The sequence below is a fragment of the Protopterus annectens genome, chromosome 3.part1 (genome assembly GCF_019279795.1).
Source record: "Protopterus annectens isolate FY-2018-M chromosome 3.part1, PAN1.0, whole genome shotgun sequence".
Taxonomy (NCBI): domain Eukaryota; kingdom Metazoa; phylum Chordata; order Ceratodontiformes; family Protopteridae; genus Protopterus; species Protopterus annectens.
In genome coordinates, this window is record NC_056732.1 from 951171580 (window position 1) to 951194699 (window position 23120).

At 43.6% G+C, this 23120-nt stretch overlaps 1 protein-coding gene across 1 annotated transcript in view; it reads right to left on the reverse strand.

The window, feature by feature from the left end:
- The window catches only part of RTTN (rotatin), a 3641098-nt gene that overhangs the window by 2811105 nt on the left and 806873 nt on the right, over positions 1-23120 (reverse strand). Inside the window, exon 18 of the mRNA XM_044067142.1 lies at positions 16918-17043. Coding sequence (XP_043923077.1) covers positions 16918-17043 — 126 coding nt within the window. The remainder of the gene's footprint in view (positions 1-16917; positions 17044-23120) is intronic.

A 23120-nucleotide genomic window follows, 5' to 3' on the forward strand; every position in this document is an offset into this window, starting at 1 on the left:
CCTTGGGCTTTTCGGAACCACATCTTTCCTCCCTTCTGACCCTTGGGGTAGGCTCTAGTAGGGGAGGAAAAATTGACTCCGACGGCAGACAGAGTCTTTCCTTCCTACTCACACCTGGTCAAAGCTTCCTTAACTTTGGGCCCGAAAAGGGACGAGCCATCAAAAGGGATGTTGACAAAGGATGACTTAAAGGGTTCCGCGAAGGAACACAAGCACATCCAGGAATGTCTCCTGAGAGCAATTCCTGTACCCGCTGCTCTACTCGCTCCATCAGCTGCATATGAAATAAGACGCATGGACAAGTTCACTATGGAATTGAGGGTAGTGAGCTGGGAGGCGACTTTGTCTGAAGCTCCTGCAGCTACCATTCCCTGAACACCATCTCCAAGCTTTTTAAGAAGGTCTCTTTGAAGTCTCATAAAATGAGTAAGAGAGTTAGTGAATGCATGGCAAAAGTCGCTGAACCGTATGTGCGCTTCCCGTATCTATCCATGATCCTAGAGTCTCTGTTAGGAGAGTGGATAGATGAAGTTTCTGACATCTCCTTTTTGGTGGCTGCCACCACCACCATGGCATCAAATGGCACTCCTTTGGTGAGGAAAGACTTTTCCTGGAGGGCAGAAATAAATTTATTGGGCCTCCTAGGGACAGGCTCCATGGTGTCCGGAGACTCCCATGCCCTTCATGAGACCAGCTCCATGAGCTCATCGAAGGGCGGAGACACCCAAGAGGTGGAGGGTTGAGAACCGAAAGTCTTCAGGAGAACAGACTCATCTTCAGTAGGGTTGGTGGACTTCCAGCCACCCCTCTGCCTAAGGATTTCTAATATCTCAGCAAATGAGGTATCTTCAGAGGGGGACCGTGGGGACCCTTCTGATTCATCTAAGTCGGTGTCTGATGTGACAGACACCTTGGGGGAGTCCAGATGCTTCATCTTACAAATTCTCTTCCTGGGAACCTCATCAGTGGGAACTTCTAGTGAGGTCTCGGAAAAGCAGGGGCCACCCAGTGGGGCTTCCTGAGGCTCAGGGTCTCTACACTTCGAAAGAATCTGTGAAGCAGAAGTGGACACAGGCACTTTTGGGGAGGAGGTAGTTGGACCTGAAGTTGTAGATGTTTTGAGAGACATCACTCTCCTCATGGCCTCAAAGACATCTCTGCTCTGATGAGAAGGGACCGCTGGATCAGAGGAAACCATCGATCCCCCCGGTACTGGGACAGGGGGCTCCGAACCAGAGATAGGAGCCGAGCTCATCCGAGGCGAAGCCTCGAGAGGCAAAGTCAGAATGGACAAGTCAGTCCGACTATCCTTCCCGGACCCAACCGGAGAGTGTTGGCTCCTAGACTCCTTGATTGGCACCGAGGACGTCCGAGTAAACGGAACTGATGGCAATGGAACAGGCGTCGGTTCCGAAGGCTCAACAATCATCAGATCCGACTCCTACGGCTCTGAAGGACCGATATGGCTTAGAGGAGGAAATTAAGTTGATGGCAATACAGTCTTCGGTTCCGAAACCGCTTGGGTCAGAGCCAATAAAAATTTTGCAAACGCCTGTGCCTGTAGCAACTTCTGCACCTCACGATCCACATCCAAATCGGAAAGGCTTATCGAGGACCAAGATGAATGGATGGATGGATGGAGGCATTGATTGAAGGATTGGAGATTTTAGTATCTCGGATACTGGTTCCAGGACTGGGGACCGGCTCCGAAAAGACAAGACGCTCAGCTCCAAGGGCTGTGGAGCCAACGTCGATGGTTTTTGGATTTTTTTTACTTCCGAAGTAGAAGCCTTAGAAGACTTTGAAGATTTACTAGACCTGTCCTCTTCACTCAAAGCTTCCTGAAAGGACGGTTTGAGAAGTCCTCTATCTAGCTTTCTTTTTCTTTCCTGAAGACCCATGGAAGAAAAAGAATGACAAATTGAGCAGCTTTCCTGTAGGTGTAAGGCTCCCAGACAATACACACAATTGACACGGCTATCTGTAACAGACATTTTATGACCTTATTTTGGACACTTTTTAAAGCCTGACTTAGGATGCTTATCTCTATCCTGGTCAACCATAATGAAATATACAGTATCTAGAAAAAAATTTACTGTAGTATAACAAAGACTAGACACACCCAAAACTAGTTAAATAAGCCCTAAAAAAAATATGGGCTAAATATGTTTTGACTAAACTGTCACTATTAAAACACACGCACACACTATTTATTTAAATCACTCTAAATAAGATATATATATATATATATATATATATATATATATATATATATATATATATATATATATATATATATATAAATAAAACAAAATACTATAACTAAACTGTCGCTCTTCAAAAGCACACAAACTACATATTTAAACTACTCAAAATATAACAGGCCTATAGAAAAACGAAGGCCAAAAGAGAGCTATATATAATTATGAAAAGCACACCAAAGGGAAATGGAATATCAATATAAAGCTATAAAAGCTAAAGGTATTAAAGACTAACTCTAAAAGCAGAGAAATGACAATGTTAGCTAGATCATTTGTAGAAAAGAAAATTGTACTGGCTCTAGCTATGCAAGGAACCTCTGATCTACTGCAGCGGCAAACTAGATTTGGGGTAACTCTAGGTGCATCTTGGGATACGGACTTGGCCTCAAGCTGTCTGAAGACCTCAAGGTTTGTAGTAGGCTGAATGAACGGCGAGATAGAACAACTTCACATCAACAGATTTAGTAACATAAAACAAAGAGGGTATGTAAACATTCCTGAAGGAAAGATTTTAAAGCACGTGCTTACTAGCAGTAATAAAACTGACACACTTACTGGAAAATTAGACTGAAAAGAGTGCTGTTTCCAATGGCAGTGCTACATAAAGTGCTTCTAAATCTATGATGTTAACATAAAAAGAAGTTATGTACTCACCATAACATTCCATCTGAGTTCTACTTCATTTGTCTTCAACCTGTGGGATACCGGATCCGTATCAGATCTGAGTCGACAACTTTACTAACATCTGCTCCGAGCTCCATGCTCCTCCCATTACCCATAATACACCTCCACTACCTTCCAACCCCCAGATCGAGTTTGCTGAACCTTATACTGACAACCCGACCTGAAAAAATACTTGCGACCTATAACTGCAGCCCGTAGGCTGTTCATATGCCAAGGTCCGGGGCAAGGAGGGAGGGACGGCTGAAGACAAATGAAGTAGAACTACTCAGATGGAACGTTATGGTGAGTACATAACTTCATCTGAAGTAGTTTACTACATTTGGTCTTCAACCTGTGGGACAGAGTCCCCAGCTACTAAACTCCTGGGAGGCTCTAATGGAAGGATATTCCAGAGCACCACGGAACCAAAGGACGCTCTCCTTCTGGAAGTCAAATCCAATTTGTAATGAGAAATAAATGTATGAGATGAGGACCAAGTAGCAGCAGAACAAATATCATCCAAAGACACTCTAGACCAAAAATCCGTAGACGTAGCCATCGATCTAGTGGAATGAGCTCTCACCTGACACGGAGGAGACATGCCTCTTTCCTTATAGAACTGAAGGATGCATAAAGAAATCCATCAAGAAATAGTGACTTTGGAGATATGTTTTCTCAAAAAAGGTTTATAGAAGGATACAAACAATTGATCAGATTTACAGAAATGTTTTGTCCTGTGTAAAGAGAATCGGAACTGTCTATGAACATCCAGCAGGTGGAGTTTGTATTCCATCTTGTTAGTAAAATTAGGAAAGAACACAGGCAAACTGATGGTCTGACTGATATTGACTGGTGATGCCACCTTATGAAGAAAGGACGGACTGGTTCAAAGGGAAACCCTATCTTTGTGAAATGTCATGTAAGGAACTTTGATGGACAAGGCCTGTAGTTCTGAAACCCTTTTGGCAGAGGTAATAGCCACCAGAAAAGCTGTTTTCCAAGATAAATATTTCAGATCTGCTGTAGCGGCAGGTTCGAAAGGCGGAGCGACCAAAGTTTGAAGAACCATAGTAAGGTCCCATAGGGGAACAGGATCCTTGACTGGGGAGCGTAACAAAAAGGTGCCTTTAATAAAGGCTTTACACAGTCTAGAGGAGTCTAGAGAGGCAGAATTCTCACCCACGTGAAAATGAGAAATGGCAGCCAACTGAACCTTGACAGTAGAAGAACTAGCTCCATGTTGAAAACTATCAGCTAGAAAATCAAGAATGGTAGAAACAGGAGCGGTGAAGGGGTCTAAACTCCTTTGAGAAGCCCAAAGGGAAAAACGTTTCCACTTGCTGTGATAAACCTTCCTGGTTGAAGACTTATGAGCAGCCACCAAAATGAACCTAACGGAGGAGGATAATCAGGGAGTCCTAGCAATCATGGGAAATGCAGCAGACAAGCTGTGAACTTCAAACTGTCCCGATTCTAATGAGGAACCCCCGACGGGTGTAAAATCAGATACTGAATGGGATCCAAGAGTCAAGGCCGAGCCAGAAGGTGAGACCAAAGGAAGGGAACCCATACCTGGCGAGGCCAAAACGCGGCAATGAGGATCACTTTGCTTTTCAGTCGACAAGATTTCTGTAGAAACCTTGGAATAAGAGGTACTGGGGGGTAAGCATACAGAAGACCAGGAGGCCAAGCATGAACTAGAGCATCTCCGGGGGACTCCCCCGGCATTCCAGAGCGAAAAACTTGCTGCACTTCACGTTGGAAGGAGATGCAAATAGATCGCAGCAAGATTGACCCCACTCGTGGAAGATCTGTTCTGCTGCTGAAAGATTCAGAGACCACTCATAAGGCCTCAGAATAGTCCAACTTAGCCTGTCTGCTAGGATGTTGGACCATCCCAGAATGTGCGTTGCAATGAGAAAATGACCGGTGGAGATCGCCCATTCCCACATTCTCATGGCCTCGCGACAAAGGGGGTAAGATCTGGTCCCTCCCTGTTTGGTGATATACCAGACCACTGACTTGTTGTCTGACTGAACTGCAATCGTTCCCAGAGGAAGAAAAGCATGAAGGGCCTGCAACACTACAAGGACCACCCTCATCTCTACGACATTTATGTGCAAGCTGGTCTCTACAGGGGACCACAGGCCTTGGACTGTCCTGCCCGAACAATGCCCCCCCCACCCGAGTTGGGAGGCTTCCATGGTCACTGTGGCTTGGGCCAGGGCTGGAACAAAGGATCGTCCCTCCAAAATGTCCGGAGAACACATCCACCATATGAGGGACGACTGACAGACTCAACGGAGTTGAACTGGACATGCCAATGGCAGTTCCAACAGGGACCATTGTACAGCTAGAGTCCACTGTAGAATTCTCATGTGCAACTGGGCCCATGGGAGAAGTGTTATGGTCGCCGCCATAGAGCCTAAGGCCCTCAACACCGATTCTGCCGTTGGAAGATGAGCGTGGTAGATCAGGGAGACATGCAACCTCAGGGTTTGCACTCTCTCAGAGCTCAGGAAGATTTTGCACTGTAAAGTATCTATCCTGGCGCCAGTGTAGTCTATCACCTGTACAGAATCTAAGAGTAAATTGGATGCATTGATCATGATCCCCAAACGCAGGGCAAGGATCAGGAAATAATCCCTGGATTGGGAGAGTAGACGCCTGCTGGAAGCAGTGAGGAGTCAATCATCCAGGTACGGACAGACCTGAATCCCCTGAAGCCTCAGGTGAGCTACTACCACCGCCATCACTTTGGTGAACACCCTGGGGGCTGTGGTGAGACCAAAGGGTAGGGCTCGAAATTGGTAATGATTGACTCTTAGCTGGAAGCAAAGGAACCTCCTGGAGCTTCTGTGCATCTTTATGTGATAGTAAGCATCTTGGAGGTCTAACAAGCACATCCAGTCGCTCTCTTGCAGGTACTGCATGATAGACTGTAGTGTGACCATCCGGAACTTCTCTTTGACAACTGACAGGTTCAGGGTAGAAAGGTACAGAATGGGCCTTAAGTCCCCCGTTTTCTTTGGCACCAAAAAGAACCGGGAATAGAAGCCCAATCTGGACTGATCTGGCAGGACAGTTTTGATGGCTCGTTTTTCTAGCATCTTGGAAATTTCCTGTGCTGGTCTGGGAGATGTTTGGGAGATTTGGGGGGACCTACAAATGGGATAGAGGATTCTCTGGATATGATTTGAAGCACCCAGCGGTCTGATGTTATGGACTCCCATACTACCAAGTGCAAGGACAATCGTCCTGCGACTGCCTCCAGAGTAGAACAGGCCACCTCTCAAGGTTGCTGCCCGGGTCTGTCAGAGAAAGGTTCTCGAGACCCAACATTCCTCGGACTCCCTCTGCTTCTGTGCCAGCATCCATTCTGTCCCCCTCTACCTCTGGGGGAAGAAGAGACCGGAGTGCCCTGGGAATACCGTGACTTCCGGAACCACAGCTTCTTTTGTCCTCTCTGGTTCTAGGAAAAGGACCTTTGAGGTTTCAAGAAGCAGATCCCGACGACAGACAGTGTCTTCCCATCCTTCTCAATCTGGACTAATGTCTCTTTGATGGTCTTACCAAAGAGAGTAGAGCCGTCATAAGGGGCATTGGCAAAGGACGCCTTGAAAGGTTCCGAAAATTGACAATCTGAGCCAGGCGTTGCGCCTCATGGACACGCTGGACCCAGCCGCCCTAGCCGCTCCTTCAGTAGCATGTGAAAGGAGTCACATGGACGTATTGGAGACTGATTTCAAAGTGGCCATCCTCGCAGAGAACGAGACCCTGTCCTCCTGCGACATGGGCATAAGGGGAGACTCCTCCAGCTCCTTTACCAGGTCGCATTGGAGTCTGGTGACATGGGCCAGGTAGTTCAGCTCCCTAATAGAAAAGGTAGCTGAAGTGTAAACCCTCTTGCCTAGGCGGTCCATCATCTGTGACTCTCTGTCAGGAGGGAGAACCGAGGAACTCTCCTGGGCAAGTTCCTTCTTTGTGGCTGCAGCTACCACCATAGCATCACGGGGGAGCCCTTGTACCATGCTGGCCTATATGTGAGAGGACTCAAAATTTTGTCGGGTTTTTTTGGAATTGGTTCCATGGTGTCCGCTCATTCCATGCCCGCAAAGTGATCAGGTCCACCAAACGATCCGTGGGAGGGGACACCCAGGAAGTAGATGGTCCCATGAAGAAAACCTTCAGGAGCACGGACTCGTCATTGGAAAGTTTGGGGGCAGACCAACCTCCCCGCTGGCGTAGGATTTCCATAAATGTCTCCAAAGGAGACATCCTCGAGAGGTGACCTAGGGGAACCTTCTCCATCATCCAAGTCCATATCCTCGATGAGGGACTCGGAGGAGTCCAAGTGCCTCCTCTTGCACAAATGCTCATGAGGCACCTCTCCGGTGGGGCTCTCTGGGGGGAACTCGCAAGCCACTTGTTCTACAGGGGGAACCATCTGGGGCTCCTTGAGCATGGGCTGTCTCTCTGGTAAAATGATGGGGATCGCAGAAAAAGCCAAGGGGGACTGGGCGGAGTCCAAGAAGACAGTCAGGGGTCTCAATCTAGCAGAGAGAACCTTTTCTACCACAAACGCTGAAGGAAAACGAACCTCCTAAGAAACCAATAAGGAGGGAGGTCTCCCCGGGTCCGATGACATAATAGGAGCGAGGCGCAAAGTGGACAGAGCTCCAAGGGAGGGAACTTGGTCCAACAAAGGCGGAGCCGATGAAAAAAGTTCCACTCCCTCGGATCAGACACCCAACCTCCGGCTCCGAGAGTGGCTCGGATCCGACATGCTCCAGGTAGCTGCTGTAGTCAAGGCAGCAGGTACCATCGGCGCCAACCCACTGACTAAACCCATCCATGGATCCGAATAATCCGAACCCGATGGACAGATCGGAGAAGGAGATATCGGTTGGAAAAAAGGAAGCGAGCTCCCCCCTCCTGAGGGAGAGGGGGCTGGCAAGACCCCCATCTGGAGCTGAGTACGAATGACCCTCCTCATCATTTTATCCATATCGACCTCAGACAAAGACCGGGTGAACCTCGACAAAGCCACAGACTCTGACCTTGCGAGTCAGGGCACCGAGGTCCTAGAAGCTGAGCGCGTCTCCTCCACCTCCAGGGAGAACCTCGGAGATCGGAGCCGAGGGGAGTCACGGATCCTTAGAGTCTTGACTGGTGAAGGGAGGTCCTGAGACCTCTTGTATTTTTCCCTCGACTCCGACTCTCTCTCCTTCTCTCTGCCCCTTTTCTGCTCCACTTCCACACACAGGAGGTTGAGTCTCAGCTTGGGAGGGAGGAGAAGCCAGGGGAAGAGAAGACGGAGAGGCAGCCACAGCAGCCGCTGTGACCGAAGCCAAAGATGAGGCAATTGTCTCAGAAGGGGGGAAGAAGGCCTTTCAGGGCCAACTTCGCCTTCCTGTCTTTAATTGTGCACGGGTTAAATTCCGTGCATATAGTGCAGTCTGTGCTCAGATGGGCCACGCCCAAGCACATAACACACAGAGTGTGGACATCCTCAGGGGATAACTTATGGCCACACTCAGTGCATCTTTTGAATACAGGCTTATCAGCCATGGTATCAGAAGAAAGAATAACTGAAAAAAGAATGTTATTTCTTTCTTACTGAAAAACACCTACTTACGAAACTCAAACACACAGAACACACAGAGGAAGGGAGGGGAGCAAAACACACAACTACTCGACACTAAGCAAACAACTCTAAAAACTAGAAACTCAATGCACCAAGCGAGGGGGGGGGGAGAAAGGGGAACCTACACTATCACTACCTAAAGTTTAGAGAGAAAAAGAGTGTGCGTGTGTGTTTTAACCCACTTACAACCTGGGGCCCTGGAGATCACTGTGCTTTAGCTATTCGAGGCAAATGAGAGCTTGGAGCTCAGAGCAGATCCTAGTAAAGTTGCCAGCTTGGATTCGATACGAATCCAGTATCCCACAGGTTGAGGACCAAATGAAGTAAACTACTTCAGATCTAATTTTTTCATCCTGGTCCTGTAGCATTTAACCTACATGAATATAATCCCAGTTAAAAACATATTATGCATGCAGTGAAGGACTATGAAGAAAAATATATCTAATTGTTAATTAAAGCTCTCATGGTCTGGTTTTTAAGGTCAAGTACAGATTTGATAGAGCAGACTGTGTTCAGTCCTGGTTACCAGTGAGCTTTTAGGGAAATCTGCCATTCTTTTTTTTTTCTCTCAAGTACAGCTCCTGTGCTGCTTTCAAGTAGGCCAGTGGAGATGCATCATTAGATATTACTTTTTTTCTCGGAAAGGGTGGCACATTATCTGACACAAAGAATACAAGGTAGATGTTGTGACAATGTGAGCTATTGCCAGCTATGCCAGCAGAAGTAGGGCAGTGGATGTGTAACATATGCCAGCACAGCTAGGTGGAATTTTGTAAAAGAATTGTATGTCATTTGTATATCAAACTGATTTGTACAGATGCTTGTATTGAAAAATATATTTCCAAAGCTGCTTGTGTTAAAAAATGTACCAACAGTGGGTCCTGACTATACTGTAACTGATTAACTGTGTATGTGGATGGCAGTGGGGAGCTTGGAGCAGCCAATCTATCCCTGGAGGAGTGTTCCCAGCACAAGAATCTGGTAGTCTATTGGCCGTTTTGGGCCAATTTTTAGCTCTTTCAAGTCCCCCTGTATAAAACCCACTTTGGCGTGGTTATTGCGCTTGTTACTACTCAGCCAAGCTCCTTGTGGTCCTGCAGAGTGGTGCTAGCAGCAGAGAGGCTAAAAGAGCGACTGTTAACCTTATAAAAGTGTTTGTTTTCCTGCTACTACCTGGGCGACTGTCTGATCTAGCTAAACTGCAAGTATTTCTGCTTCTTGAACTGTTTTAAACTGTTTAAAGTTGTTTTTGCACCTGCACTTTTAAAGTTTGTCCTGTTTGTTGCTTTTACCTGTTGAGGCTACACACTCAAGTGCGCTAGCCTGTGTTACAGTAGTCCAAATACAGGCTTTGCTGTATTCTGGACTTTTGGAAAGTTCCGGTGTTGCCCATTTCCTTTCTTGGATAAGGGGAGGCTTCTTTGTTCACCAGTGGCAGTGGGGAGCTTGGAGCAGCCTATCTATCCCTGGAGGAGTGTTCCCAGCACAAGAATCTGGTAGTCTATTGGCCGTTTTGGGCCAATTTCTAGCTCTTTCAAGTCCCCCTACATAAAACCCGCTTTAGCGCGGCTTTGCGTGATTTTGCGCATAGCGCAGCATCGGGCAGCGCCGCTTAATTGGGTTTAAACCATTCTCGGCTCCACAAAGTCTGCTCTTCACTTTTTCCCTTAGAACTGATCTAGTTCTCATAATAAACACCCTATTCCCACTCTAAAGCCTGGCACTTGCTCACTAAAGCAATTATATAAGTCAGCACTAAAAAATTAAAAGCACTACACTCTCACAAACTCCCCTCGAGTACTTTGTTCCCCAATGGCCCTTTTTTTCAATCATAAAGGAATTCCCAATACTATTCTAGCATATCCAAAGGTCAGTTGTCAATCTCCTCTCTGGTCCAGCTGATGAATCTGGGAGTCTTGAGGCAATGTTACAACTGCCTCATGTACACAGACAACCCTCTCCTCCTCCCAACAAATTCCAACACATGTGAGAGATGCAACGATATAGCCAAACTGCAGGCTAAGCTCTCTCAACTCAGTACTGGCGTAACCAGTCAGGAGGAGAAGGAAACCACACTCACTACAATTCCAGTCTCACATAGACCTACCACGACAGCAAACCAAACACAAACACACAAAAACATACTCGGAGGCTCTAAATAAAAATCTGCCTAAGCAGCAGAGACCTCCAAAGCAGACACCCAAGCAACCGCTACCTCAAAACAAAACACGTGCAACACATAGCTCACAAAGCCAGTGTGCCGAACAGTCACAGCCCTTAAGGCTAAACAACACACCTGATACACTTGTAATAGGTGACTCTATCGTCAGGCACACTGACGTCCCGCTCACCAGGCTGAACAAGGAGAGGGTCACAGTGAGATGCTTGTCGGGTGCTAGGATCCGCCACATAACACAAGCACTCAGGTCACTCCAAGGCAAGTACAAATATGACTCAGTCATTGCCCATGCTGGTGTGAATGACCTGAGACGTACCTCCCTGGACTACATGAAAAGAGACATAGAGGAGCTCTCGGAGCATGTAGCCCAGGCCGGTATGACCCTGACCTTGAGTAGCATCTTACCCTCACCAAGAATGATGCCACAATATGAAGACAAGATGATCAATTTCAACAATTGGCTTAAGTATTAGTGTCATTCAAAGGGGATCCAATACCTGTCTGCCTGGGATGACATGCTCGACAAGCCACGATGCTTCGCTAGGGACAGCTTGCACCTGTCACCCCTGGGCTTTCGGATATTGGCAAAGGCTCTTGCCACCCCCATAGTGCCTTTTTTAGGCAAGGCTCAAAAGACAAACCCACCTCCATAGGTATCACAAGGGATAAGAAACAAAGAGTAATGCTACTCAATGCCAGAAGTCTAAACCTCAAGATGCACACACTCGAAACTCTCCTTAGCATGGAGAACATCGATATCTGTGCAGTAACAGAAACCTGGTTCAAAGCTCCCGAGAGCAACCCAGCACTACCAGGTTATACCTCATACCATGTTTTTTGGCCCCAAAACTTGGACCGAACCACAAAAGGAGGGGGAGTATCAATATTCGTCAGATACCCACACCTCCAGGATGGTGGCACAGCACGAAGCATCAGAGAATATCCATGTGCAACTAACAGTGGGTAAAACTGCCTTCCAGTTTATAGCCTGCTACAGACCACCCTCCCAAACCCAGGAACCCCACTCGGCCTTCCCGAGAACACTGGAAAATATGAAGGTCTCTCCAAACACCATTATATTGGGCGACTTCAACTACCCTAACATAGACTGGGAGCATTACTCTAGCTCCAACACCCTAGCCCGAAGGTTCCTAGAATTTATAAACTCAAATGCTATGGAACAACTTGCTGCCACTCCCACAAGAGGGGAAAACATACTGGACCTGATCATCACCAACATGGGGACTCTATGCTCCAGACCAGAAGTGTATCCCTCACTGGTAAGATCAGAATATAAACTAATCTCACTAGATATTCACATCCCGACCCCAGCCCCTGCCCAGAAAACCACAGTGAAAAACTTCTCTAAAGCAAATTTCACACTCCTCAAAACCGAGGTGGAATCCTTCAAAGCCCCCAAGCCTGTGGAAAATACGGCTCAGACCACAGAATCCTTTATAAACGCATTCTATGAACACCTTCAAAAATGCATGGATCATGCAATCCCAAATAAAGCCAAAACCCAATCCTCCAAAGTTAGGCGTCCTGTCTGGTGGACCCCAGCCATAAACAATCTATACAATAGAAGGAGGAAGCTACTACATGATAGAGCAAAATCCCAAAAAGGGAAGGCATCTCTGATCAGTATTAGCAAAAAACTACGGGCACTCATAAAATCGTCTCAGGCCAGCTTCGAGAGAAAAATTGCACAGGACACTAAGGATAATCACAAGGCTTTCTTTAGTTTTGTTAGGAACCTGGGTGGGAATTCCCAGATATGCTCAGAATTAGTCCAAAATGACAAAAAATACACTGAACCCACAGACATTGCCAACATCCTAGCTGACAGGTTCAGCGCAAACTCCCCCCCCCTTCCCCACCAAAAGGGCAAATATCTATCCCAGCAGAGTGCTGCCTCCCTGCCATCTCAGATGCTCAGGTAAGAGCCGCCCTCTCCAAAGCTAAAAACACAGCATCAATGGTACCAGACGGTGTCCCGGGCTGCGTCCTACATGAACTCCAAGAAGAACTAAACCCAAATATAAAACTACTGTTCAATCTCAGCCTTACTACAGGATATGTACCCAAAGAGTGGCGTACAGCAACATTGGTCCCTCTCCACAAAGGTGGTGCCTCATTGGATCCTGGAAACTAATTGCCCCATAAGCTTGACTAGCTTGGTCTGCAAAGCTATGGAAAGGATCATCATGGACTTCATAAATAAAGATATTGGGGACCTGCAGACACTGGATCCTACCCAGTTCGGCTTTGTTAAGGGCAGATCCTGCCGCTTAAACCTGGTCGATTTCTTTGAAACAGTCACCAAGACCATTGACGAGGGGAAGGTGGTCCACACAGCCTACCTGGACCTTGCAAAAGCCTTCGATAAAATACCCCACTCGGGCATTATAGATAAGCTCACCAGCTTAAATATAAACCCCTATGTCACTAGATGGGTTGAAAACTGGCTCAAGGACAGAACCCATACGGTTAGAATTGCTGGAGCCATGTCAGACTCCAAACCAGTTACAAGTGGCATCCCACAAGGCTCAGTCCTGGGACCTCTCTTGTTCGGTATATATTTCTCGGAGGTACAGGCTAACACGGAAGGACTGTGGCTGACCAAGTTGGCAGATGACTGCAAACTGGGCGCCATAATAGACTCTCCAGCCGACACAAGCATCCTACAAAAGGGCCTCCTAGAAACAGACAACTGGTGCCAGAGCCATGGCCTCAAGCTAAACGCCAAAAAGTGTATAGTCATCCCCTTTGGCAAAAACAAAGTGCCCACAAATTACCACATAGGTGGTAATCCATTAAGTACGGAATAAGTAATTAGGGACCTGGGGACCCAAGTTGATAGCAATCTCTCATTTGACAACCACGTGGCCAAAGTGGTTTAGTATAACATTTTATATAGCCCACCTAATCATGAAGGGATTCACATCTAGATCAGGGGAGGTCATCGTGCCTCTTTACTCATCCCTCATCAGGCCCATAATTGAGTACGATGCCCCTTTTGGGATGTACCTTACCAGACACCTGCAGCAACTGGAAAGACCCCAAAAGTGCCTCACCAAGAGGATCAAAGGGCTCAAACAGATGCCATATGCTGCCCGGTTAAAGAAACTCCAGCTCTACTCAGTGGCATACCGCCTGCTCAGAGGCGATCTGTGCCTGACGTATAAAGCCATGTCCAACCCGGAATTAATGGACATGCTGCACCTCAGAAAATCCAAATCCCATCAAGCTACGCACTCGAGAGACTTGAACCTCAGCACTGAAATAAATAGGACATGCTGGAGGGACAGATTCATAACCCAGAGGCTCTCTTCACTCTGGAATAAAATCCCCGTCCAGGTTAGGCAGAGTCCCTCATTGACTCTCCAAGAGGAATCTTGATGAGTGGAAGGGAGATAGTAGGTTTACCCCGGGTATCACTTCTGTGTCACTGTTAGACAGAGGCACAGTATACTAACCTTGAAAAAGGGCATAGCAAAATTCATTTAAAATGGGTGGCGAAAGCCAAACACACTCTGGCTAGGCTTATAAATGCCCTAGGGCAGATAGCCTAGTATGAACCTATGAACCTATGTTTTAACAGAGTATAATGGAAGAGAAGAGGTTATTCTCAAGCCACCTGACTTTGAAAAATATTCTCAAATTAAATTACTGGGCCTAGACCATAAAGTTGTTATCTCACAGTTTTGAATGAAGCCAGAGATACAATGTCTGTAAGAAGCATAGTTTGTTGGTCTCTGTACGAAGAGCAGAAGGGTTAAAGTTGTTTTACAGCTTCCAGATGCTGCAATAGACGTTAGCAAAGCTTGAGATATGCATTGTAACACATTTTCTAAATCCTGGCAGCTTCTAGCCAAGGGAGTAGCATGGGAACCAGAAGTCAGATGTTTGTGATCTCATTCTGTAATCCATCTCTAAAATAATAATTTAATACTAGGTGAGAATGAAGGCTCAGAGCAGTCTGTTTCTTGGAAACTGACAAACAAGGATCTCTCACCCACTTCATCTTGCCCTGCTCTAATAAGTGAACCATGGAATAGTAATTCTTTAGATCAGTCAGGAAAATATAGTGAAATTAGTTAAGTATTGTTTTTCTACATCTGTGTGAATCTGTTCATCTGTGTTATTTTAATATTCCCTGTGATGAAACTCTGGTGTTTATTGTAAGTATATATTTAGCATTTTCATGTTCTGTTATTATTTACTATTAAATGTTTAAACTTTTCATTGTGCCTGGTCCTTTAGGGAATATTTTAAACTTTGAGAGGACTTACATTTATCTGGTGATACTGTGGCCACTCCTGAAAGCCGTACTGCATTAGCCAAACACTATCACTTGTAATAATAATTTCACTTAGTATAATTGGGTACCCTTGTAAAAGCCTAAAGAGTAGCTGGCTTCGGAGTGTCTGGTGGCAGTGTAACTACCTTATAGTCTGGGCAGAAGGGAGCATAGCTAGTAAATCTGTGCCAGCCTTCCCCAGGTGTGTGTGTGTGTGTGTGTGTGTGTGTGTGTGTGTGTGTGTGTGTGTGTGTGTGTGTGTGTGTGTGTGTGTGTGTGTGTGTCAGCTACTTGGAGGAGGGACACGAAGCACCTCATTCACAGAGAGTGGTGGAGGACTTGGCTTGGACACTCAGCTGAGGACTCGGCCTGGACATTCAGCTGAGGACTCAACTCTATAGCTGTGCCAGTGGGAAGTCTTATTGGGGATCTGGAGAGAGGGAAAACCAGCCCCTGGACTGTGTGTTCCCCGTGTGCTCTTAAGGGAAAATTATGCTTGATGCAAACAGCTGCATCTGGAAATACAGGATGCATCCATTTTTCTCCCAAGTAAATGCACCTCTCCAGTGGCAGTGGTGAGAATTCAGGTTCCTTGATTACTGGCCCAGAGTGGGGACAGAGATGCATTCAGCTTATGGGACAGCTAGACAATTCCCAGGATGATCCTGATCAGCTGCAATTATGATTACCACATAACACACAAAGTTTGTCCCTTAATAGTGGGAGGCATCTTACCTCCTAAGACTGGAAAACGTTTGCACCTCACTACAAGGATTTTTTTCATTTTTTTTTACAAACATACACACACAGACACAAAGTATATTCACAAATGCATGGAAACACATGCAGATTTTTGGAGATATAGAAGACACAAGTGTAGCTACACTACTAATTTTTTAAGTTACCATTTCCCTTGAATGCCAATAACCAGCATACAAAAAAGAAGGGAAAGCCAACTATACAAGAATGATTACTCTGGATCTTGATCTGATAAATCTCTGTCAAGGGTGAAAGCACTTACCTCTTGTTTTAAATTAATACGTTGTTTAAACAGGCAATGTCAGCTTTAATCATGTTTCTTCTTTTTAACAGGAACATAAATTGATCTATCATATGGATCTTGCATAGGAAGTTTTGACAATGGTCTTGTTTTAATAATCTGCATGCCAATATCAAGAGTAATGATTTACTGTACAATTAGTTTTCCCCCTTTTGTGTTTTGTTCTTTCTTAAAGAAAGTGCTCATTACACTCTCAAAGCTGGAAAACTACATTTTCTGAGTATGCAGCATACAGTATTTTTATATATTTAGGTTATGTGGTGTTTGAAAGGTCAGCTGAAGGAAAGGGATGAAATATCAGTGACATTTCAACAACAGATCAGACAATGACAGCTTGTTAACTAGGAATAGCAGGTACATACATTGATGAAAGTCCAGTGTTGGTAAATTACTTCTCAAAAACTGATTGACTGAAAATTGTGGCATATTTTATAGAAATGTGGATAATGTGCTTTGTTTCTGTTACTCAGATTATACTGGGAATGTGAGACACCAGTGGGAGTTGAGGAATTTAACTGTATTAATGGGCACCCTAGAAATACGATGCTATTTACACTTTGTAGATTTCACAAAGTGCTATGATTACTTTGTAAAGAAAATATTTCACTTAGTATTCATTTTATTGCAAACCATATGCATAACAAAAGCATGGTAAATATTTCCTGTTACACCACAGTCAACACATCTACTAATAGTAAGCTTCCTGATGTCTCTCAATTCAGACTTAATAGCTATACATCTTTAAATGCAGAAATTTGGAATGACAATATTGTGTAAAATGTAAATTATTTAAAAAAAAATTACCTGTTCAGCAGAGTCTTGTAAACCAAATGCAGAGATTTCATAAAGAACAGAAGTGTGCAAAAGAAAATTAATTCCATGGCAAACAGAAGATACTGGCTTTGTAACATTATAGATTCCCAAGCATTCCTGGAAAAAGAGCATATTGATAATCTTCAGTTATAAAGTCAAAATACAGTGCATGTCAGCCCTAGAATTGGATACAAAAATAGACACTCATATTATCTGAAAATACAATTATGTCACTGACATATAACTGAGATCAATGTAATTCTCATAATCAAGAGCTTTCAAACTTCCTCTCACAACTAGTAACTAGTTAGACTAACTGGTTCAACAATATTAAGTAGAAAAGTTTTTTTTTTTTTTTTAAGTAGCAACAAGTATTAAACAAAAACGATAGTAAATGCCAACAACACAAGGAGGAAGTCAGAAAGATAGGCATCAATGCCTAATGCCTACAATAAAACTGCACAAATAGAGGGAGGATGTGACAGAAAAAGGTTATAAAAAGTTATATCAGGGGAAACTTAGCTCTACATAGTTTAAATCTCAGTGGAAACTTGAGACCCAGGAAATCCACATCTGGTTGCAATGGTGGCAAATGAGATCAAAGCAGTTAGGGAAGGGATGGTACATTACGGGAAGAGGGAGAAGCTCAAGACTCTGACCCAAGTCTTAGAAATGTGGCCGAATTAGATCTGAGGTCAGATATGAAATCTAACAGTGAGGAAGAATGAAAAGGACAACTTCAGATCCATACATTATTATTATAATTATCATTATTGACAATCGCATGTTCGACACAAAGAAAGTAAAGTCGAGCTGTGCAATTCCTACATGTTGATAGTCAGAATGAATAAACCCACACTACCAACTGTCCGAACTTGCCTCCTACCCTCTCCCAGGCTTACATCAATGTTTGAGCCTGAGTCTGGAATGGCAAGGAGTTTTGGCTATGCCAGTATTTGGCAAGATCACTTTTGAGGAAAGGTTGCAGTTATTCCTCGACTCGACCTTCTGCGTCGAGCATGTGATAGTAGATCATTATTATGTCTTCTCTAGAAACAAAGTCAGAGTTTACCACAAAGTCCAAGTAATCAAAATACTTCCACAGTTGAAGACAACAGACCCAAAAAAGTAATGGAACTGTCTTTAATGGACGTAACAAAGATGTAAAACCAAACAGCAGTCAAAATTTGATCAAGCGCTTTTGCCTGGTTAGTACCAGGCTTTATCAAGATGTTGATAATTCATCATAATTGATCATGATTCATCATGATGTATCATATTGATAAAGCCTGGTACTAACCAGGCGAAAGCGCTTGATCGAATTTTGACTGTTGTTTGGTTTTACATCTTTGTTACGTCCATTAACGTAACTTAATTACTTTTTTGGGTCGGTTGTCTTCAACTGTGGCAGTATTTTGATGTCTTCTCTAGAAGCAGACAGTCCTGTTGAATTAAGAACCAAGCAATGAAAAAGGAAACAACAAAGATGACAATAGACATGACCTATGAGCAGAATAACTACACACAGGTTTGCACTGCTAAGTGCAGTCTAGGTTGTACATGGTAGTTCTGGAATACATTCCTGGGTGAAAGTACAGAGTGCAATCTGAGGAGGGAGTATGTGTGTGTGTGTGTGTGTGTGTGTGTGTGTGTGTGTGTGTGTGTGTGTGTGTGTGTGTGTGTGTGTGTGTGTGTGTGTGTGTGTGTATATGTGTGTGTGTGCGTGTGCGTGTGTGTGTGTGTGTGTGTGTGTGTGTGTGTGAGTGCGCGTGTGTGTGTGTGTGTGTGTGTGGTTGCAATTTAATTGTTCTACATAAAGATCTCTTAAACAACCCCAAGAAGTGTGTGTCTCTCTCTCTACCCAGTGAAATGGATAGGGTTTTCAGCCATCTTTTTACAGTGGATTATAAAATGGCCTAGACGAGTCACCATAATTTGTCTTGAAATTTATTTTCCTTGTCTGCCTCCGACAATGGAAACAAACAGCTGTTTAGAGATTCAGAGTCTAGAGATGAAAGCTACACAGAATTCCAAATCCCTTCTGACATCTATGATGTGTTCAAAATACTTCCACAGTTGAAGACAACTGACCCAAAAAAGTAATGGAACTGTCTTTAACAGACGTAACAAAGATGTAAAACCAAACAGCAGTCAAAATTCGATCAAGCGCTTTCGCCTGGTTAGTACCAGGCTTTATCAAGATGTTGATAATTCATCATAATTGACATCATAATTCATCATGATGCATCATCTTGATAAAGCCTGGTACTAACAAGGCGAAAGCGCTTGATCGAATTTTGACTGCTGTTTGGTTTTACATCTTTGTTACGTCCATTAAAGACAATTCCATTACTTTTTTGGGTCGGTTGTCTTCAACTGTGGAAGTATTTTGATGTCTTCTCTAGAAGCAGACAGTCCTGTTGAATTAAGAACCAAGCAATGAAAAAGGAACAACAAAGATGACAAAAGACATGACCTATGAGCAGAATAACTACACACAGGTTTGCACTGCTAAGTGCAGTCTAGGTTGTACATGCTAGTTCTGGAATACATTCCTGGGTGAAAGTACAGAGTGCAATCGGAGGAGTGAGTGAGTGAGTGAGTGAGTGAGTGAGTGTGTGTGTGTGTGTGTGTGTGTGTGTGTGTGTGTGTGTGTGTGTGTGTGTGTGTGTGTGTGTGTGTGTGTGTGTGTGTGTGTGTGCATGTGTGGGGTTGCAGTTTAATTGTTCTACATAAAGATCTCTTAAACAACCTCAAGAAGTGTGTGTATCTCTCTCTCTCTCTCTACCCAGTGAAATGGATAGGGTTTTCAGCCATCTTTTTACAGTGGATTATACAATGGCCTAGACGAGTCACCATAATTTGTCTTGAAATTTATTTTCCTTGTCTGCCTCTGACAATGGAAACAAACAGCTGTTTAGAGATTCAGAGTCTACAGATGAAAGCTACACAGAATTCCAAATCCCTTCTGACATCTATGATGTGTTGTTCAACAGATCTTGCATATTAGATTACTCAGAAAATACCAGATATTCAAGTGTCAATCACATCAGTTGATCTTTGAGAGGGCACTATGCAGCTGAAAGATATCATCTCTTTCCTGAGCGCTCCCTCAAAGCATCTTTGTTAGCTAGACAAGGAAAGTTGCCCTTCAACCTTTTTCAACAGTGATCTAGGTCACCAGGATAATGACAGTAGCACATAAGAATGAACAATTTAGTGTAGCGAGGCAACCAGCAAGTCTTTGGAAGGTGGGAGGGAATCAGAGTACCTAGAACCACCACCAGAGAACACTTCACAAGACAATGCCTAGAAGTGAGGAAAAACTCTGAATCATGGAGCTATGTGGCAGAGCTCTTACTACTGAGACTTCATGCATGATGCCCTTCTTTGGTGATCCCAAGCTCCTGCCCTCAGGTGTGCATACATATACCATCAACTGCACATGTGGATACTCCTATTTCAAGAAAGGTGCACCTCTCCACAAAATACTGGAAAGCAGCTTGGGGGGGGGGCTACACAAGTTTGCATAATAACAGATTTGTAATGTTTTTAGATGTGCCATCTGAAATGGGTGGAGTAGCAGTCCAACACAAAATGTAAATAACTGTATATTGCAGAAAGTTCTCTTGAAGAACAAATGACATTATGAGTACTCACGTACCAGATATATATTACTTCCAGGGACCCACTGTCCTGGGAAAATCTCAATCATCAGCAGCAAACTAAAATAAAAAAAAAATGAAGGAGGGAGAGAGGGAGACACCAAATGAAAGTAATGCCTATATCCTGAAGCAAAAGGGGAACTGCAGTCCTGGAGTGGAGATCTAAGCAGCAGTTATAGGTGAAGTTATACAGCAACTAAATGGTGACTAAAGTAAACATGTCCACAATGGACAGAATGGGAGATCAATGGTTAGATTAAGACAGAAACTGATGGTGATGCAAAACCTATTCACCCTAATATCCTATACTGCATGACCTCCAAATGCACTTGTTTAGCCAGTATATTCCACTTACAGATTTTAATCTTCTTAACCTGACTTACAACTACAAGCATTTTTCTGCTCACTATCTGATTGCCAACCTGCTTTCCAGTCCTTAATCTCATTAAGTACTGATTGATACCCTAGGGAAAAAAACATGGTTAACATGAACAAAGCTGCAGTGAAAGAAAGGTTGAGTAATCTACCTTACACAAGTAAGAATTTTCTTCTTCTGTGCTCTTTTTGCCTACCAACAGGCTGACCATCAGAATTACTCTTAGTAGTTTTAGCCCACAATAGTTTTATTACTGACAAAGTAGCCACTGACTTGGGCAAAAGAAGATCAAGGGAGCAATCATCCAGGCAGACATGAAGGGTGGTTTATGCCAGATCTCTGTAGATCAACCTTCCTGCAGCTTAAATGCCAGTTTAAAGTTTAATCTGTCCTACACTACAGACTGTTCCAAATGGCAGCTAAAGAGTTTTTCCCTTTTTCTGGCGCCTCTGCCATTGCTTTTTAAGATCATGTTTACTGACAGCTTGTTGCTTAAAATGCTTTTTGAAAAAGGTGATGAAATAGGAGGAACATTTTTTCATGTCTTAAAAAAGAAGGTTGGAATAATTAGATCACCTCCTGAATACATGCCAAAAAGAAATTCCTTGTCAAGGGCCAAATTTAAAATTTCAGTTTTAACATCTTCAGGAAGATTTTGTGAATGCAACCACGCAAATCTTCTCATGACTAACCCAGAAGCAAATCCTTGGAGACTGTATCATAAGAACACTTTAAGGCATGTTTAATTACAAGAGAAGCAGATACAAAAGAGGCATTCAAATCATTTTTCACTTCAGAAGAGCAAAGGTTAACAGTTAAATGTTTCATGTTGTTAAAAGACAGACGTATCAACTTTAACATGTGAGCTTTGCAGTTTCAAATTCTAAACAGTCAACAATCAGCACAGGAGCAAACCAAGGCTGAAAAAAACAGTCCACATCAAAGGAAATGCACAATATTCAAAATAACAGGCTCCACAGGTATCCAGGAAATGACAATTGTAAAAAAATGAGCAAGTTGATTTATTCAGATATAAAACTTGCAAACGCTTTCACCCAACAGGGCTTCTTCAGACCAAATACATTTACACTAATAAAACACAGCAGCATATATACCTGCTAAACTAATCAGTGCTGTGACATCACATCCTGTCATTTAAAAATGCATCTCTCTCTCTCTCTATATATACATACATATATATATATATATATATATAGATATATATATATATATATATATACAAAATACATGAAAATATAAATATATATAAAAGTATATATAGAACTCTATGTTAATTACAACATTTTAAATAAGCAGAATCATATAAAAACAATTCATTCACAATAATTCCTTTGAAAATAGTTCGTATAAAAAAGTACATCATGAAAAATGTACATCTTAACTGAAACTGTTTTAAATTCAAGGAATGTGGTCAGTAATGATGAACACCCTAGTAATAATATTGTTAGTGACATGAGTAATGTACAATTTGAAGCAGAGTCACAAGCGCTTGCCAGTTTTATATCTGAATAAATCGACTTGCTCATTTTTTACAATTGTCGTTTCCTGGATTCCCTTGGAGCCTGTTATTCTGAATATTGCACATTTCCTTTGACGTGGACTGTTTTTTTCAGCCTTGGTTTGCTCCTGTGCTGTTCATTGATTTTTTTGCCTTGGTACAAGGAGCATTTACTCCCTGGTAGCTTTCGTTTTGTTTTTATTTTAAAATTCCAAATGTTAAATTATCAGATGAATACACCTTCTTCCCAAATTTGTAAAAACCTGTCGTATTCTTGTCAGGGGAAGGGATTAGCATTAGCAACTTGTCTAGCAGAAACAGTTTTGGATAGAGAAATAATTGCATGGACTGCTTTAGGGTTGGAAAACGTTATTTTCTGCAACCTGTGGGTATGCGGATCTGTATCGAATCCGAGCCGGCAACTTTTTTTCTAGCATCTGCTCCAAGTTCCGAGCTCCTCCCCTTACCCACAATGCCCTTCCATCTCCTATTTTCCCTCAGATCGAGTTTGCTGCAACTAAAAATATATATGCAACTCAACCCAATAAACCTACCATGAAAACAGGATAAGGTCCTGGGGGCAGACAGAGGGAATGTTGCAGAAAAATGAAGTATAACTACTCAGATGGAACGT